At 41.3% G+C, this 19,053-nt stretch overlaps 2 protein-coding genes across 4 annotated transcripts; one reads left to right on the top strand and one right to left on the bottom strand.

Moving 5' to 3' along the window:
• Positions 1–1,804: 1,804 nt before the first annotated feature.
• Positions 1,805–12,996, top strand: CCDC181 (coiled-coil domain containing 181). 2 transcript variants are annotated; one of them, XM_082769714.1, is made up of 6 exons: positions 1,805–1,938; positions 5,482–5,642; positions 6,196–7,170; positions 9,203–9,349; positions 9,991–10,145; positions 10,717–12,996. In XM_082769714.1, the coding sequence occupies exons 2-6, from the start codon at positions 5,505–5,507 to the stop codon at positions 10,877–10,879; spliced, it is 1,578 nt and encodes a 525-aa protein (XP_082625840.1). In that variant the 5' UTR covers positions 1,805–1,938; positions 5,482–5,504; the 3' UTR covers positions 10,880–12,996. The 2 variants fall into 2 exon arrangements, with proteins under 2 accessions (XP_082625840.1, XP_082625841.1); XM_082769715.1 differs by lacking the exon at positions 1,805–1,938 and adding an exon at positions 4,357–4,408.
• Positions 11,686–19,051, bottom strand: BLZF1 (basic leucine zipper nuclear factor 1). Of its 2 annotated transcripts, none has more exons than XM_082769733.1 (7): positions 18,970–19,051; positions 18,168–18,224; positions 16,699–17,138; positions 15,811–16,010; positions 14,727–14,855; positions 13,916–14,135; positions 11,686–13,100 (listed from the first exon to the last, which is right to left on the bottom strand). In XM_082769733.1, exons 2-7 carry the CDS (start codon positions 18,184–18,186, stop codon positions 12,915–12,917), a joined length of 1,194 nt encoding a protein of 397 aa, XP_082625859.1. In that variant the 5' UTR covers positions 18,187–18,224; positions 18,970–19,051; the 3' UTR covers positions 11,686–12,914. The 2 variants fall into 2 exon arrangements, with proteins under 2 accessions (XP_082625859.1, XP_082625860.1); XM_082769734.1 differs by lacking the exon at positions 18,970–19,051 and adding an exon at positions 18,314–18,925.
• Positions 19,052–19,053: the final 2 nt, after the last annotated feature.

Below are 19,053 nucleotides of genomic sequence, written 5' to 3'. Positions count from 1 at the left end.
CTCTCTAAGGCTGGCTTCTCAGGGAAGTGCACTCCCCAAAGCTTCACTGTGTCAGCAGGCTGCCTTCTGAAACTTCTTAGGGGCTCAGCTTTATTTATACTTGTATGTGTAAACTTAACTGCCTTATCCTGAAATGGAAACTTGAAGCCAACTACATATATATTCTGTTCTTTACTGTATAAAAAATAATCTGAAGCTGTGAAATGCTAGCTGACGAGCTGGCCTGAGAAAGGGTAGTAAGGGCATACCTTGTCCTTTGGGTTCCTTGGCCTGATGGCAGCTGTGATTTGAGATGAGGCATGGATGCATGGCACTTGTATCAAGTAACAGAAAGAAGCAGCTCAGTTTTAATTGCACTTTTCATACATAGAATAAATCTTTGAAGGGGAACAACCCAGTTAATTTTCAACTTATATTTAAGGAACTAATGAATTACAGCAATAAATTTTTCTACCAAAGTCATGAAATTGTGACAGCTCTAATAGTGATGTGCTACACTGTGTACATCTTCAGGCCTATTTATGGAAACTACACCTAGATGTTGTTCGTATGTTATGCTGTTGCTGTGGTGATGAGGTGTCAGAGTGTGACTGTACGTGGAATTATTGATGCCTATGAAATTCTGTAAGCATATTGATGTTGTTGGTAGGACCCCTTCAGCTTGTTTCTAATTGAATAGCTATTTTTGTTAAATAAAAATATTTCAAGATATGTGTGGCCAGTGTTTGTTTTGTCTTTTTGATAACTTGCTAATCCACAACATTGTTGCTGCAGTTGACTAATGCAGGTTGTTCTGAGCATCTCTGTTACAAAGGGAAAAATTGAGACAAACCAGGAAAAGAGAACTAAGTCTTAAAGAAGATGATGGCTGAGTGTTTTGTGTAGTTTTGTAGAACTCTGTGCAAGTGTCTTATCTTGAAGTTCCTTAATTGTCGATCAGTTCAGCAATTCCACTCTGTAGTTCCAGTGCAGGCTGGTGCAGTGGGGGAGAAGCTTACTCACTGGTGTAGGATCACCCTGATCAGGAAGCATCAGCATCACTGAGGGTGACTGTAGGGGAAAGCAGGTGCAGGTTTACTGTACAGGAGGACCTTTCTATTCACATCTACCCAATTATGAAATTGAGGCCCTAAGGAAGAAACACTATACATTACCTCTCCTGACATGCCACACTTGACTGGTTTAGAAAGCTGTCCATTCCTGTCTTGTGATTCTGGAAGAGATGGCTTGTACCTGCTTGCGCAGGCTATGCTGGAGGTGAAACTGCTCTCTGAATATCCACTGCAAGTTTGTAGCCAGCAAGCCTTCTGTAGGGCTGGGTGAAAAATAAAAAATGGGTGGTAGTTGGAGAGAATGGGTGTGTGCTAGGAAAAAATGCAGTCCTTGCTAGGAAAAAATGCAGTCCTTGCAAGTGTTTCTTTGAGAGCCTTATCCCTGAGGCAGGATGGATAGGATTGTCAGCATGTTAGGCTTCTGAATTTCATTCATCAGCTTCCTCTGGGTAAATACAGGAGTCAGCTGTAAAGGGATGCCAGCCTGAGCTTCTTGGCTGTGCAAGGGATTAAAATCTATGCTTGCATACAGCAAGAGGGTAATTAGTAGCTCAGATAGTATAGCATTATGTTTCAAGGCAGATTCAAGCATTGCATGTCGCTGGTACCGGTGAAAGGTGTTGTGACAAGAATCCTGAAGCTGCTCTTGCCTGTGAGCAAAGCAGGTCCACGTGAACCGTGGCAATCCCCCTTGCTCCTCCCATTGCATATAGTGAGAGCTGAGAAGAGACGCCTAGCTACTGCCACGGAGCTGAATCCCTGCCTTGGTGGTACAGCGCACGCTGCGGTTTGATAGAGACGAGATAAATACCACGCACGGCCAGGGTGCCTCCCTGGGACACGGTGGCTGTTTCTCTGTTCCAGCTTGTGCCGGGTGCTGCTGGAGGTAAGTGTCAGCTCAGTCTGTGCATCCTGCGCTGGGCTTGCTGTGATGCTGGTCATCCTGGGCATGGCTTCTGGACTTTGGGATCCTTGTCAGGGGGAGAGGCTTGCTGTGTCCAAAAGGTAAGGCAGGGTGAGACCTGCTGGAGGGTGCTGTTCAGTGGGCAGCCCCCACTGTGGTGACCCACTGTGGTGACCCTGGGCTAGCACTGACCCCGAAAGCCTGCCAAGGCATTGCAGGGTTTTACTCTACTGTGCTGTGTCTCTCTGTGTCTCGAACAGCAGGCTGTTCTGGCAGAGCTTTCAGGGGAAGGGGAGGGCTCTGCACAGATGTGATCACATTTTCTGTTCTATCAGTGTCACCATAACCAAGCACTTGGGAAGGAAATAGGGACTTTCCTTATGGAAAGGGACAGGGGACTGGCAGCTCTGGACCTTATTCCTAGTGACTCTTGACAGTGTCAGCTGCTTCCTACAAACCATATAAAAGGTGTTACGGTGCTTGTTTAACAGCTCTCTGAAGGTGTTATGCAGCCTTTCTCTGTTCCCTAAAGGTGGCATCTGATGTATTAGTGACACGGAAAAAAGCAACCAACGTGTTGGGGCCTGTCCCTGAAGCACTGCATTGCTCAGCTATTGTTTTCATTGCATTTCTTCACAACTGTGTTGTGTAGCTCCCTTGCAGAAAGGAACACCTGAAAACATAAACTTAATGACATATGGGTTCACAAACACAAGCATGCGATAGATTGATAGATTGATCCTAAAATACCATTTTTAAATGTCTTACATTCTTTAAATATCATTATTAAGGATTATAGCTTGATATTCCAGCAACTGGGTCTAATCCTTGTTTTAAAATCACACCGATGTGTAATTAGTGGAATAAAGCATCTCTTGTGAATGAAAGCGGTAGCACTGGCTTGTAAGATGAAAGATGGTCTTACGATAAAAGCAGAGCACAAAGAGAACCGGGAGGAATATCAAAGCTTTATTTTAGTCTGCTGTGAACTTGTCTAAGCCACCTGTCTGTAAAATGCGGAAAATTGAAATTCCGGAGTGTCATCTTCATGTACGAGATACCTAAGTGACCCTGGGTTGCGGGTCAGTGGTTGATGTTTTTCCAGGTGCAGCAGGAACCATGTATATCTCAGGTAAATACCAAGGAGCCCTTCCTACTTGCTGAAAACAATGTCAAAACCCATTTCTCTTCTTGCTGTATGTAGCACTAGAGGAAACCCCTGCACCAGAAGCCTTCAGAAACCTCCTGAAACCCACCTTGAGGCAGTTTAGCCCCCTGCTATGAGTGCAAGGGTAACTGTCCTCATGACCTTTAGAGCTATCGATGCCCAGGCTAAATTTACTCCTGGCTGTTTTCTGCCTGGGTTTTATTTTATTTACATAAGCCTTTGGGACACAGAACATGTTGTCCCTGAGGTGTTTGGCCTTCTGGTGTACTTGTAGATTGTCATTTTCAGCTCAGTTAATGATGTGGGGGTTTTTTTGTTTGTTTGTTGTGTTTTCAAAACGGGGACTGGGCGCCATGTTGGGGATGAGGTGATGGGCGCCATGTTGAGGATGAGGTGATGGGCACCATGTTGGTGCTGCCAGCCAAGACACCTCCCTCCTCTCTGCCCACAGCCATCGTGCTGCTGCAGCCTTGTGGCGGCAGGAGGCCTGAGGGGGGCCATCCCCCTGGATGCCATGCTGGGAGGTACAGCGCCATGCTGTACGTGCCACAAAGGCAGGTGCCATTGCCAATCCAGCCAGCATGGACGTTGTTTCAGTCAGTGCCTGCACCCACAACATGCAGCCCTGCTGCTGCGCCTGCTGGCTCCTCCAGTGCAGAACGTCATTTATTTGGGGTTGTATTTTTTATTATTTTTATTATTTTTATTATTTTTATTATTTTTATTATTTTTATTATTTTTATTATTTTTATTATTTTTATTATTTTTATTATTTTTATTATTTTTTATTTTTTATTATTTTTTATTATTTAATTTTTATTATTAATTTATTATTATTATATTTATTTTTAATTTTTATTTTATTATTTTTTTTCACTACATTTCGAAGTTCAGTGAGAACGCTGTGTGATCTGAGTGACGTGATGCAGCAGGTCAAGCTCCCTGCAGGCGCAGCGCTATTTTTACTGACAAAAGCTCCGATTTTGACACCGGCAGCTCCCCCCTCTGACCCTGCTTCTCGCCAGCAGCGGGGGCCAGGAACCAAAAATAAATAAATATATAAATAAATAAAAAACGCCATGGCGACGGGGCGGTGCCACACGGACTTTGGGCCTCGGGGGCCGCCGTCGGCGGGGAGCGGGGCCCGTGCTGCTGCCATGGCGACGGCGCCGGGCGGTGCGGAGCTGGGGGGGGCGGTTCATGGCGGACGGGGCGGGCGGCGTCTTGGTGAGGCGGAGCTGGGGTGTGGAGGGGCTGCGAGGCTCTGCAGGAGCCAGGCACCGGGTACATTGCCTCTTCCGCCCTAAAAATGAAAAATAGGTGGCAGGTGTGCCTTGAGAGGACAAGGGGTGACGGCTTTAAGCTCAGAGAGGGGAGATTTAGGTTAGATATTAGGAAGAAATTCTTGTGAGGGTGGTGAGGCACTGGCACAGGCTGCCCAGGGCAGCTGTGGGTGCCCCATCCCTGGAGGTGCTCAAGGCCAGGCTGGATGGGGCTTCGTTGTCATATTCTGTTGATCAAAATGCAGTTCAAGCAAAAAGAGGAGCTTTTGTAAAGTTTGCATACAAGCAAGTTCGCAATAAAAATATCCAGCTTTACTATTATTCTTCTCTTGTAGCTAAATCTTGACTAAATTTTGAGGTCTAAAAGAGCAATGCTTGTCAACTGTGGTACATAGGGTTTTAAGAGACAGAGCTGGCGTTCGTGTGAGTAAATATCTGAGAACTCAAAGATGCTCACCAGAATTTAAAACCTTGAAGGAATTTAATCAGCAGCTTCTGGATGGAAGAGTTTTTACAAAACACTACAAAATGCTTACAGGTTGGGAAGTCCAGATGCGGCCCTTACTGTCTGGAAAGGCAGGAAAGAGCTGTTCCAGGGCCATTTGGGGTCAGAGCTAATTCTTACATCCCGTGTTGTGTTGCCATCTGCTATGCTGTGCTCATGTAGTGGTGTACTGTAAATGATGCAGGTTTATCCTTTGAGAGAGACAGAAGCAGCAACTCCAGCAGACAGCAGTGGGTACAAAGAGAAAAGATTGTGTGCCAGATCCCATCCTTATAGTGGCTTACCCTCAGTTTTGTCATGAATTTGACTATAGCCAACCTGATTGACTGGTTACTGAGTACATTTAGTTTTGTTTTGACTTAGATCTTGCCCTGCTAGCCAGAGCTGGAAAGGCCAAAACCTTTCATGTTCAAGGCCATTAATGCTCCTTAGTTCTGAGGTGCTGTAGCACTATCTAGCGTGGTTGTGTTGATTCTGCTCCCAAGTTTGATATGGGTGCCATGGGAGATATCAACATTCTGTGCTCGTGTGTCACTGGAGTTTTAAAACATTTTTTCCTTCTTTTGTAGTATTACTCTAAGGCATCACCAAAATGAGTGAAAATGATGACCAAGGTGATCCGGCAAATATGGGTGATATAACAGAAAGTGGAGAATATGAGGATGACTTTGAAAAAGACCTTGAATGGCTAATTAATGAAGAGGAAAAAGAAAACCTTGGTGAAATAGAGGTATTTGTTAAATTAATTGCTAGTTTTCTTAGTTAGAAGGACGAAAGAGTAATATGAAAGCACAAAAGCACAAAAATCAGTGTGGCTTGAGATGTGTAGGTACGTTTGCTGAATTTTGAGAAGGAATATTATTTGGAACTGTAGTGAAAAATAATTCAATGAAATTATTAGTTTGCTTATAATTGTCTTAAAACAGAAAATTCAATGTTCATTGAAAATAATATGTTCAGTACAAAGTACTTCTGCTTTCAGTGCAGGCTCCTTTAAGTATTTGTGCAACACATTGTTCTCTTTTCGTATTGTCGCTGATTGCTTTACTGCTCCAGCCATGGTTGGTTAAACTTTGTATAGATGTTAACATGGAGAAACTGTAGCAGAGATGTTAGCACCAAAAAAAGCTATTTGTTAAGACACTCTCTATCTGACAGCCTGTTTAAAAAAAATAGTGTAGTTAGTACTGCTTTCCTCTCCTGCTGTTCCTTTTCTGTTTCCCTGATACTGTTCTTTGTTGGGAGAACGGTTTGAGATAAATAGTTGATTTTTATTTTTTCAGAGTCCTGAAAGAAATGAAGGACATATCAAAGGAAAAAATGTTAAAGTTGTGGAGACCTTTGAGGAAGACAGTGAGGAAATGGAAGAAAATCCAGATCAGCTTTCAGAAGCTGGTATAGATGTGAAAGTGAAACCCCGCAATGAAGAAAGTTTGGTATCTGGGTCTGACATGAAACAGGGGGATCATCTGTCTGATACAGATAGTGAGTGCTCTATCCAGGAATCCAAGCTAGAAAACCAGCAGCAACTGGATGAGGAAGAGGACGAAGAAATAAAGCGTTACATCTTGGAAAAAATTGAAGAAGCCAACAAGCTGCTGGAGAATCAAGCTCCTGTGGATGAGAATAGAGAGCGGAAGTTAAAATTTAAGGATACGTTGGTGGATCTTGAAGTTCCTCCTCCAGAAGATGCTGAAGTTTGTAAAACAGACCTTGCAAGAGAAGATGATGTCTCAAATAGGCTATCTCGGTTGCATATTTCTAATGAAATGGGACAGGAAAGCTCATTGTTTTCACCACATGCTGGCAAGAATGAGGAGCAGAAGGATGGTAAAATCCTGGTAGAAAAAGATGGGAAGTTTGAACTTCTAAGTTTACGTGATATTGAAAGCCAGGGATTCTTGCCCCCAATAAGTGTTTCTTTCACTGATATTGAAACTCAACGTACGTCTCCAAAATCATACCCCAGTTCTTCTGGTGCTGTCTCTCGAATGAAGGAAGTACCTCCTGTAAGACCAGGTGTACATTCTTTGTCTCCTGCTGGCGAAGAGTGTGTGTATTTCCCTAAGCCCCCATCTAACCCTAAGTATCGTCCAAACTCTGCTATCAATGCTGCAAGAGGTCTGGGAAAACGGAAGACTCCACCAAGAGCACAATCTGCAAATGTGCCCGTGAGAAGTTCCACTTACTGTCTTTCTCCCAGACAAAAAGAACTGCGGAAGCAGCTAGAACAAAGGAAGGAAAAAATGAGGAAAGAGGTAAAGATACAGAGGCAATGAGCAGATCACAGTGACCATCACGAAGGCCACATGATCAGGGCATTTACTCAGTAATAATAATAGTAATTCTCTGGAGTTTGTACAGAATCTCTCAAAACTCCTTTCCTTTCCTTTTATTTTTTATTAAGAAACAAAACAAAACAAAAAGCAAACAAACAAAAAACAATACAAAGAGACACCAAAACCATGGAGTGGTATAGGACCATCCCTTGCTCAAAGCAGAAATTAAGTATTTATTTAATACATCCTTTATAAATAAGCCTTTTTTTTTTTTTTTTTTTTTTTTGCTTTATTGTACTTACAGCTTTTTCGTATTGACTCCCTGTAAATTCCATTACAGGTCCACTCTTTGCTGGAACATTGTACACAGTATCACATCTACATTGCAGTGTGGTCTGTGGAGAAAACTAGCATTAACCACAATAATGCAGGTGCATGTGTGGGTGCTGATGAAGTATGTAAAAGGCAATTATCAGATGGGAGAGTGTTTAGTCATAAAGTAAGATTTTACACAGGAGGGTGGCTGTGAGATCTATGAACAAAGCAGTATGTGTGTTTGAAATGGAAGGAAGACTTCAAAATGGGCATGCATTTTTGTTACTGGTCAAAAATGAGTCCAGAGGAGAGCTGCAAAGATGATCTTTAAGGTCTTTTCCAACCCAAACCATTCTGTGATAATAGTGATCGCGTCAGGAAGCTATGCATATTCATTCAGGACAGGATAGGCGGTTTGCATTCTAACCAAACTGTTCACACTTCCCTAGGGTTCTAGTCAGGTGCATTAAATGTAAGGTCATGGTCTGAATAAAAAGAACGTGTTTTTCTGTGCCGTGATGTTCTAAGCAAGCTGGAAATAGTTCTGGCCTGTTTTGTGTGAAAAGTTTGCTGATGGCAGTGATGAGGGGCATGAAACGTGGAGAATTACTGATGTGCTATATTTGTACACACAAGTTTAGATCTCTTGACAGCATTCTTTGCACATTTAAAACAATTAGTGTGGTGGAGGCAACCTTCTGTTACTAGGCTAATGTAGTCTGCACTACTTCATTGGCTAATTCCTGAAGAAGGTAAGAATGTAGTACTGTATTTCTTCATCTGTGAAGGTGAACTAACACTGTGGATTTCACAGGCACGAAACGTTTCTTGACGTTATTTGAATCCATCTGCCTCATTTTGGTGCTTGGGTTGTTTTATTTTTTTTCATTTCAGTAGAGTGGAAATTGTAAGTTTGTAGGATGCTGTCTGCAAGTTGTGTGTGAGTGGGAGGAATATCATCTATTCACAGGAAGAGTAGATTTTGGAAATGAATGGGGATTACAGCTTTTGTGTCAGAGAATTAAAACCTGATAAACTGTCCTCCTCAGTTTTCTGAAGCATTGTTTGAAACCATTTCTGCTATTTATAGATACTTGTTAGCTAAAATGTGATTAATAATTACAAGAAGTGTTTTCAATTTTGTAAAAATCATTTTTTTAAATATTTTTTTAAACTTGAGAAAACTGTTAAGCTATTAATAATCCTGTGAATAAATGCATTTCAACTTCATGTCCAAAAAAAAAACTCCATTAATACAGTAGTGCCAGCAGTCCGTGAGCAGTTAACTATCCTTTAGGGTTTAATGGTCTATCAAGCCTGAGGGTTTATTTAATATTTAAAATGCATCAATTAGCTCTGATTGGCTTCAAATCAGTTTAATTAGGCAGATGTCATTTTGTTATGGGCAGATGACCTGTAGCTACTGAAATGCCCATGAGTTGGGATGTATCATGGAAATGGAGGTAATCACAAAAAACAGGTAAATGCAACATGCGCTGGGGAAGTGCTCAGACTAATTTCTTCCTAAAAACAGTACCAGCTTGCTGCAGTCTGAGTATTCCTGTTCCATCAGTATTTTTGTGTCAGATATAATTCAAATGGCTCATTTATTACCCACTTTGACAAAGAAGCCTTTGCAGATTAAGACAGTTATCTTAATGAGCAAGATTTTTATTCACTCTTAATCTCATACAAGGAAGAAGAAAGGAAAAAAGAACAAGAAGAACAGAAGAGAAGGGAGAATGAGATGGTATTTCGAGCCTGGTTACAGAAGAAGAAAGAACAAGTGCAAGAAGAAAAACGAATTCGTCGTGCAAAGGAGCTGGAAAACTTGAACAGCAAAGTAAGATCATCATAATGTGAGACTGGGAGTTATACTGCTCTGGTTAGATAGGAAAACTGAATTCTAAGCCCCTGTTCTTAGCAAAGTTTATGAACATTCATAGTGATAGGAAATGTTTTTGTCATATTGTTTCAATGAAGAGCTAGATTGACTTGCATGTTCAGGATGGTTCTGCCTGCCAGGCTGGCTTATGCCGTACAAGCTCCACGCGTGACCTAATAGCTATAAAATCACAGGAGGTACAGCAATGCCCTTTTTTAGCAGGTGAATGACTTTACTGAGCCCAGCAGTGAACAAGCCAGAAACCCCTTTGAAGTATATTCATTACCATCAGAACTTGCTGGCCAGCAGTTAATGCATGTGACGTGACCAACCATGATGATTCAGATACTCTGAAGTTCCTCTGTCTTGCAGCAACGGGCTTGAAAAACTAAATTTAGTATTTTTTTTTAAACATACTGCTTTGTATGCTTGTTCGTTTGTGTATTCAATGACAGATTAGCATATGGTTGTTTGCCTATAAAATACATTTCCCTAATGTGGATGGAAATGCCAGTGGAGTTGAAAAATTATAATAAAATGATTAATATAAAGGTCATTTGATGATAAGTCTCATGTATGTATGTCTTTTATTTAAATAGGACAGGAGTAGGAATCCAGAAGAAGCCTTCAAGTTATGGCTTAAAAAGAAGCACCAAGAACACATGAAGGAAAAACAGATAGAAATTTTGAGACGGCAGGCAGAGGGAATTGCCTTTTTCCCAAGAACAGAGGAATGCAACAGAGCTTTCAAAGAGTGAGTAGAAACATTCCTTGGGAAGCCATTTTGAAATTTTTGTAGTGTATCAACTTAGGCTGTCATTTTATAGTACATCTTGAATGCTGAAGTCTTTTTGAGCGAATATGCCCTCATTAGTTTATACTGTAGAAAAAACACATCAGTTCTTTGATGTTTGTTCATTGCTGTGAAATTAGTTGTCACAGCCTGAGCTGAACTAGGGCATTGCTTCTGCTGAAAAAGAGAGATCCTTTTCCCCTAGCCCTTTATGCCTGTTTTAAAGCAGTCATGTGCCAATTTAGTCTATTAAACGGGCACAAAGTTTATCTGGTAAAGTGATTTTTTTTTTCTCGAGTCTGCAAGTTGAATCAGCTCAACAAAAGGGGGTAGGGAATGTGGATGCAGAACCAGGAGTGCTGGGATAGAAAAGTAGTACCTCTCGTGTTTGGGAATGATGGGCTTTTAGTTGGCCCTAACATCTGTATCCTGAAGCACCAGGTGACTCTAGTTACTCGCGGTCCAGCCTCCTTTGAATGGATGAAATAAAGATTTCAGTTGTTACCTGTCAGTCCTGTTTCTCTCTCCACAGATGGCTAAAAAGAAAGAGAGAAGAAAAACGAGCAGAAGAACTGGCTGCTAAAGAGCGAGCGAGGCAGCTTAGATTAGAAGCCAGAAGAGCAAAACAGATGCAGAACATCCACTGCATTAGTTCAGAGCCTAAATCCTTTCGCTTCAGAGACCATTACTGTTGAAAATTTAGAGGTAACTACAGAGTTCTTGGGGGCAACCCTCTTAATTTTTATGGCTCTTTACAGCTACTGACTTTGTGGTGTTTTTAAAGCTTTCAAGTGAGTTTAACAATTCCCTTCATTGACAATGGTTTTGCTATTTATTCGTAATGAATTTTGTTGAAAAGCCTGCTTTTATGTACAACTCAGGGATCTTCTTGGTTTGACCAAATCTAAATGAGAGCGAGATCTGTTTGCGAGGGTGGCAAATACATACTCCCCTTTCAAAGGCACTTTATTACTGAACTCCACCATGAATTCCCAGATGCAGGCTATTATGTAAAATGGTGAATTTTTGCTGGATTAATATTGCTGTTTTCTGCTTGTGATGATGCCTGTACAACTTGTTGTGTTGTTGGAAAATGCTATTTCTTGAATCTTTGAGTTACTGCTTTCTACTGGCTTGTGGACCAGCTGTCCTGGCTAGGCCAGAGGACACTTATTTCAGAGGAAGTGGTGACTGAAGGCTAACACGTATGTGAACTCGCATCGTTTTTTCAGAAACTTATTTATTTGAGCCAGACCGATGCACACATATTCAGTAGTTTTATACTTCATGAAATTAAAGATAATGTGAATTATGATCTTTACCACTATTAAGGAAGCTGGATTCCTTGTCTACATGTCCATGTTTGCTAAACTTATTGAAATAAACTATGTCACCCTTGATGCTGTGTACTCTTGATACAAGAGAATATGCTGAGGTGACTGATGAAATCAAAGGAAGGCAGGGTCAAAGATACAGCTGTATTAAATCCAAAACTGTAACGTTAAAGTAAGCAAAGAAAGTTTATTGTAGTTTTCTTCATGCAACCCAAAGCATGGCCAGAAACAGCAGGAATTTGTAACTTATATACTCTGAGCATGGTATGAGATTTAAAGAAAAACTGGGGGAAGGCAGCCATTGTAGAAACCCTTTCTCCTAACTAGACAACTACATATGATAAATATGGGAGAGAAAACAGATCAAAATGTGTATTTGCGTCCTCCTAAATTTCCTCTACATGTGCAACTTAAATTTGAATAGGCTTCTTTGGATTCAGCAGATCATCTGCTGGACTATCTCTTTGAACCAACATCAAGAAAATAAAATCATAAAAGTAAAAATACTTTTTTTTATTAGTACTTGTGCAAACTTAGTGCTTACTATCAGCCTCCTGTAACATCCAGGAAGACTTTGGGCAAGGACTGAGTTCTTAATGCTAGGTCAGGTTTCAGCACTGTGTACTAAAGGAGCTACATCAGACTTTCTTTGCTGAGGTTCAGCTACCTAACAGCTTGGCTCTGGAAGCTGAAATAGATGGAAAAGGCATCATTGTATCACCCCTCTCCCTTCCCCCATTTTCTAGAATCCATTTAAAGCCAGGTCCTTTTATATATTATAGATAGAGCTCATCCAAGCTCTTTTTCCCTTCTCCATATGAGGAGGGCAGCAATACTGCATATGCTCTTTCAGAGCTTACAGCTGTAAAGCCTCATTGCACACACTCCTTTATATTACTAAATTTAAAAGGCTGAACATAGACTTGAGGACAGTTCCTCACTTTGAATAATATTAAAAAACCATGGAGCTGACTGTATTCCATTGTCTTTTGATTTTTATATTATTATTTTACCATATAATACTTCATTTACTTTGGTATAGCTTATGCTTTTGTCTCCCTCTAACGAGAGATTCATTAAGATTTGTTAATGAGACTGTAAACCTCAACTAATCAAGGGGATCTCTATGTTCTACAACTTGGACCAGCATAACATTTTGGTCTTGCCTTTGTAGAAGGAAATAAGTAGCTTTTCAGACTGAAAAACAGTAGAAGTATTTCACAGGCTAAGGAAGTCCTGTCAGTCCCTGACTTCAAGTGGCAGAGAAGCAGAAAGTGCAGGATTTCCAATTTTAAATGCGCCCCTATGGAAAGAAACAGGAAAAAGGAAGCCTGCTGAACATCAACTAGTGTTATTCTTCAGAAAGAGTGCATGTGCAGTTGCGTTTGCTGTGTTTTTAAAGGGCTATCAGCTCCCCTTGACAGTGATTGCAACAATTGAAAGTTATATCTTCGTATCTTGTGTAAGGATGAAACCTTCCAATATTCTTCTTTGTGGAAAGGAAGGAAGATGGAGAAGTCTCAGAAAAGGAAGCTTCTGCTGATGTTTCTGTACAGGCAGCTGGATCCAGTACACGTAAAACCTAAAGATGGAAAAGCTGAGAATGAAAATGTATCTATTAAGGTTAATAAGAGTTATCGTTCTGTGACAGCTAGGAAGGATTTCTGCTCAAAAGCAGAGTTTTTCAGCTTTATTTTAAATTTAAAACTAAAAAATGGCCATCTATCCAGACTCTCAATATAAAAGCATTAAGTACTGTTTATGAATTAGTAATATCAATCAAAATTCAAGGTATGATTTTGAGAATAACAGAACTCTTGAGCTTAGTTGAGCAAAAATAAGTGAGGCCAATATACATACATAAAAAAACTAGGTACTGTGAGCCTTCTGCTGCTAAATTTCAACTACTTCCAGACTAGACTGTTAGTCTAGTTTGTTATTTAAACATCAAGCTTTTTTGTAGTGGAACCCTATCTTGGAAGAGATACAGCTTCTCTCTGTGTTTCCTCCCACCTTCAACAATACTGTTTTTAGGGCAACAGAAACTACTCCTGAAGTAGTATGATTTATTCCTACCTGAGTTAGATCTCTTCTCCCTATCATTTTTTAAACTTAAATATTTTCAGTTGGCTTTCTCCTGACACACTAAGTCTAAACAAATTTTGACACAATCATTTGTGGTGCTATGGACAGTAAAAGAAAACAGTACTATTATGTTGTCCTGCTTATTCTTCCAGATTTGTTTTTTAAATATCAAACAAAAAGCTCCATTGCATGTTTCCCTTGGGTGTAGCTTTTAAATAAGATATTAAGTAGTTTGCAGAAAGAAAAGTCTTGCTTTATGGCAACACAACCCAGTGCTGTGATGACAGATGGAGATACATGAAGGGTTCTTACCCTTTCAGCCATTTTCTCAGCAGGGGTATTGCAAAACTCCACAGCTGTTGAAGTCTTTTTTGGACTGCTAGTTCCAACATTTCCAAGAAGATGTGAGCTTACAGCTTTGGCTAGCTTACAGTTCACAGTTGCTAGCTCTGTTGTAGTGTATGGTTGGGCACTGGGGTAGTATGTCTGCTGTCTCCCCCACTGAAGAGAAACCATCAGCTCCTCCAGCAACCTGCACAGAAAGGAAAAAATTTGTGTTTTTTTTTTTTTTTTTTAAAAAAGCATACTGTCAGCAAACAGCACGCTTCAGAGGAATTGTCTCTTCCCAAAACTTACTGCACAAGTCAAAATGTCCACCAAAGAAGGTTTACTATTTAAACAAGGAAGCAAAGAGGCTATTCTCAACGGCCATGCATCACCAATACAGAATTTTAATACCAGTGAAACTTATTTGATATCTGTCTGGATAAGCATTAAGAAGTCAATACAGGTAGAAGAATCTGTATGCTTTGGAAGGAGACAGAGGAGACTTGAAGTCAAGACAGTAAGCGATTAAATATAGGAGGTCAGTATCTGAGAGGTATCAGTTCCCCAGTATACGACCCCTGAGAACTCACACCTCCAGGGAATGCTGCAGTAAGAATTAATGCTACTCTGGATATTTCAGTTCCAAGATTAAAAAGCAACTACACTATCCATCAGCATGTTGTTGTTGTTAAATATCACAGGAACAGAGGAAATCTATTTGATTCTTCTCCAGCCCATAATAAACTGAAAGAAATGAAAGCTTGCAGAGAGGTAATCTGGATTAGAAAGATCATACTTTTGTGTCTCAATCATTTCTTGACGGAACTGATCGCGTTCATTCAGCAGATCCTGGATTGCGCTCTGTGCATCCCGCGTTTGACGCTGAAGAATTGCTCTGGTATTGGTTAGCTCATCGGCCATAACCCTGCAGAAGAAATTTCCAATCAGTAATTTAAGTGAGCAGTTTCAAAGTCACCTTAACTCTACGACAGACAGTATTTAATCAGCTCAAACTACGGATTAAGCTGCTGTTCCTCTCCCTTCCCTGCCACTCAGGGCCTGTATCAACATAATTACTAAGGACATGTAAGATGGCTACGGCTACTTACCATTCACTCTATGACAAAACTGCTAAATACCAGCAACTTAAATGGAGGAGACTATTCTATTACAGTCTCTTTGAAGCAGTAAGGCTTTTCCACAATATGCATTAAACATCACTAATTAAAATTTAGCGAGTTATACATGGCTACAGTAGAAGATTAAAATCATATGATGCCATTTGCCGATCTGGTAAATCAACTACACCTAGCAAGTTAAAAGTCCAAGGAGATTTTGACATTCAGACCAGTTTAAGATTTGCTCCTGACTCTTGCTACCCATTAGCATACGGTTAGAGAAGTATCAGTAGGGTTCTTAGTAACACGAGTATTTAAAGAAGAGATCTTCCTCCTTTTCCACTTTCTGCTGTTCCCAGTAGATCCCTGAATTGCTGTAAAAGTTTATCAAATCAACTTCTCCACAAATTTATTATTTTATGGGGATTATTTGGGGAAAAAAATAGATGAGTCAAGACAGCTGTCCTGGAAGATATTTTTAAACCCTATACTGGACATGTCTTACTACATTGACAAGAAGTGGAGTTAAGATTTTAGGAGTGTTAGGACCCACTCTACTACCTTTGAAAGGCAGAATTATTTAGACTTACAAGGAGTTTACTTTCTTTATATCTTCGAAGAGACTGAAACTTCATAGTAAGTGTCTTATAGCTGTTGCGGCTCTGCATATATAAATAAGAACACCCGCAGGCGTTGCAGTGGGTGTGTGAATTAAAAGACTAAAGCAAAATGCTGCTGTAACAGTTCTGTGAGAAGGAATACCTGCTCGCTAGGAATTTGCTTCGCCACACATCGCACTGTATAGACATGCGCTCCAGTTGTTCAGACAACTGAGACATATTCCGGCCCAAGACTTCGTTTTCTAGGATAAGCTGATTTTTCTCACGTGCCATCCGTTCAAAGTGATACTGCAGGTCATCCCCAACAGAAGCAACAAGCAATTTCTTCAGCTCCCGATTCACCTAGAATTAGACCAAACTATCTTATTATTACCAAAAGAAGGTTGAAACACCTTCTGCTTTCTGAATGCAGCACAACTTACTGCAAATACCAAACTGTAAGTTGCCTTCCTCCTTCCAGCATGGGATCTACCCAAAGCAGAGTATATTAAGCCTCACAATACACTTCAGTAAGCCATATATTTTTAAGACTAATACATGTTAACACTTTCTTGCTTAAATTTTAACAGTGTTCAAAGAGGAAGAATGAAAATCTGCTACAAGAAACAAAGAAAGTTTCCGCAGCGTTCAAGTCCTGACTCAGTTAAGATAGCAAAGGAGGAAACAAGACATCCATTTATTACTTTTGAAAGTTACAATCCCCCTTTCTACGGTAACATTTTTTACTTAGCAGTTGGGTTGAGGAGTAAAGACTTTTCTCATGAAAGATACATTTCCCTGCAGCTCTCTAGTGTGTTTCTCCCAGCTTTGCGCCTTTGATACTTTTATCTGCTGACAGAGAAGCCATACTGGAGTCCTCAGTTGCACTTTTACTCCATATCTTAGCTGATAAGTTCAAAAAGAAAACTTTTTGTTTCAAGGCTACAGTGTCACAGCAGTTAGCTTTGATTTTATTCACAAACTGTCTAAATAAACCAGAGCTGCTCATCTGTGTGTGAGGAAAAAAACACACAAACCTTTCATTTCTTACCTCTGTCTGTATACGAAGCTGATTAGAGAGACCTTCTTTATCCTGTAACAACCGCTTTTCTGAATTCTTTAGCTTTTCAAGTGCATTTTTCAACTCTGTCTGTTCTTTCTTGGGATCTACAGTGCCATCCGACTGATGGAACGGATCTCCTTTATGTCCCACTGATTTAGCTACTTTAGCATTTTTAGTTGGAACAACATGGGTGATAGCTGCTTTGGGGACTAGTATACGCATAGCTTCGATCTCTACTGATTTATCAGCGTGTATTTTCCCTAGCTGCAGAACTCCGGGACTCAGCGAAGAGACTGTCTTTTTCTGTGGGCTGTGGTGGATGACATGGTTCGTAGTGTTGGCTCCAGTGCTTGCTTCCACCGATTCAGCCGTCTGCTCTGTTTCCATGCCATCTCCAGGTCCTCGGATGGGTGACGAGGCATAGTCAACTAAAATTCAGAAAGAGTGGAAGGAGAAGTTTACCACCTTTCATTTCGTTATGGTTTCATTGCAACTCTTCCCTTTATTTACTCTAAAGGTGGAGATTTTCATTTTACACTGCACGTTTAAAATAGTCCTATACAGCACAAGTTAGGATCTAGGAAGTCATTACTTAAGTGTGTATTGCTCATTAAGACAAAATCATTGATCTGAATTGTATTAATTCTGGGCTGCCATACAAGATTGGGTAGATGCAGACATGATAAAGAACTAGTAAGGAAAAAAAATCGTGACAACGTTACCTATAGGCTGACAGCAAACTTCACATTTTGGGAGCTTGACAGAATGAGAGCAGGCCTATTTTAAAAGCAACAATAAAAAGCAGCTACTAGCTACATAGCTACTAATGCCATAAGAAGTTTAAGAGGTTTAAAGTACTATCTGCTGTACGTTTTAATTGTGAACGAGTCAGTTTCACTTCATTTCTAATCAATGGCCTCCAGTACTCCCAGCGAGGCTGCAATCTGGTCTAGATTGCCAAGTAAACATAACAGTCACTGACATTCATTTTACTGAAGTTCACCAAGTTTTCAGTTGAGTTAAATATTAAAGTTTCCTCACAATGGGTAAAGGCAGGAAAGTGTCTTACAACACAGCTACACATGCTGCTGTTACTTCTCAAACTGTGGGCGGTAACACGTGTCTGCATCCTCTATCCAAAATTTCAAAAATACCGCAGTGGTGCCGTTACACTGCCCAATTTTCAAGTTGGTTGAATCAGTACCACCAGGTTGTAAAGACCACAGTAGGACTGACAGACAACCGTAAAAACAAGTGACAGATTTGGTTTTCCATACAAAACTAGATTACGAAAACCCATTGCATTAACTGCCCCATCCGGGCAGCTCTTTGTTTTTCACTGCAGCAATGAGGCCACACAACTGTTTCCTAACAGCTAAATAAAGGGAATAAGCCTTTAGAATTCAGGTTAAAGTACTTGTAACCCAGTCTGCTTAGACATCACGTGAACCACCTACCTTTTTCTAGGGATGTCATTTTCTCTTTAGCACTCAGTTCTTCTTAACTACATGAATCTGAGGAGAGGAAAAGAAGGAAAAAAAAAAAATCTTTAGCGAGATAGCACCGATGGTTAACGTTGGGTTACCCTATTTTCTAGTACAACCTTGAAAGTTCAGTTCAGGCACGCTGATAACGCTCTTTGCCATGAGCTGGAAGTTGTAACTTATAAGGGGAAAAAAACACAACAAAACAAATTAAAAATAAGTGAGCAGAAAAAAACACTGCAGGACCCAGAAGAGCTAAAGGAAGGCCACGCAGCTTCCAGCATTTGCTTCTTTCACTGAACTTGACCTCCCAGCTCTTGCTGCTCGACCTCCACCCCTCAAACTCCCGTGACAGTACCACAGCCCCGCAGCACAGCCTGAGGGGCACGCACAGACAGCCTGAAATCAACAGGGAAAAAAGCCAAATCCGCGCTGTGCTCGGGGCGGACAAGAGGGGAGGGACTGACGGCTCCGACACGGCGCTGGTGGCAGGGAGCAGGCCCCTGCCAGCTTCCCAGGCCCCGGGATGCGTTGGGAGGGGTAAAAAAAAGGTAAAGAAACACAGAAAATGACGGAAAACGAGGAAAGCAGAAGCGCAGCCTCCCCTCCCCTCCCGGGGCTCCCGCCGCCCCCAGCTAAGCCAGGGCACGAAGCCGTCACGGCGAGACGGTGACGGGCCCGGGTCCCGATCCGGATCCGAATCCAGCTTCGAATTCGAATTCGAACCCGACCCCAACGGCCGCCGTTTCTCCCCCCCCCCCACCGCGGCCGTTACCGTCGGCGGCAGCCCCGCGCCCGGCTCCGCCAGCGCCCGCCTCAGCTTCCGCTTCCGGCCGCGGGGCAGGGCCGCGGTTGCTAG

The sequence above is a fragment of the Aythya marila genome (genome assembly GCF_965140915.1).
Source record: "Aythya marila genome assembly, chromosome: 1".
In the NCBI taxonomy this organism is placed as follows: Eukaryota; Metazoa; Chordata; class Aves; order Anseriformes; family Anatidae; genus Aythya; species Aythya marila.
Note: the sequence above shows the minus strand (reverse complement) of the source record. Positions and strands in the feature narration are given on the sequence as shown.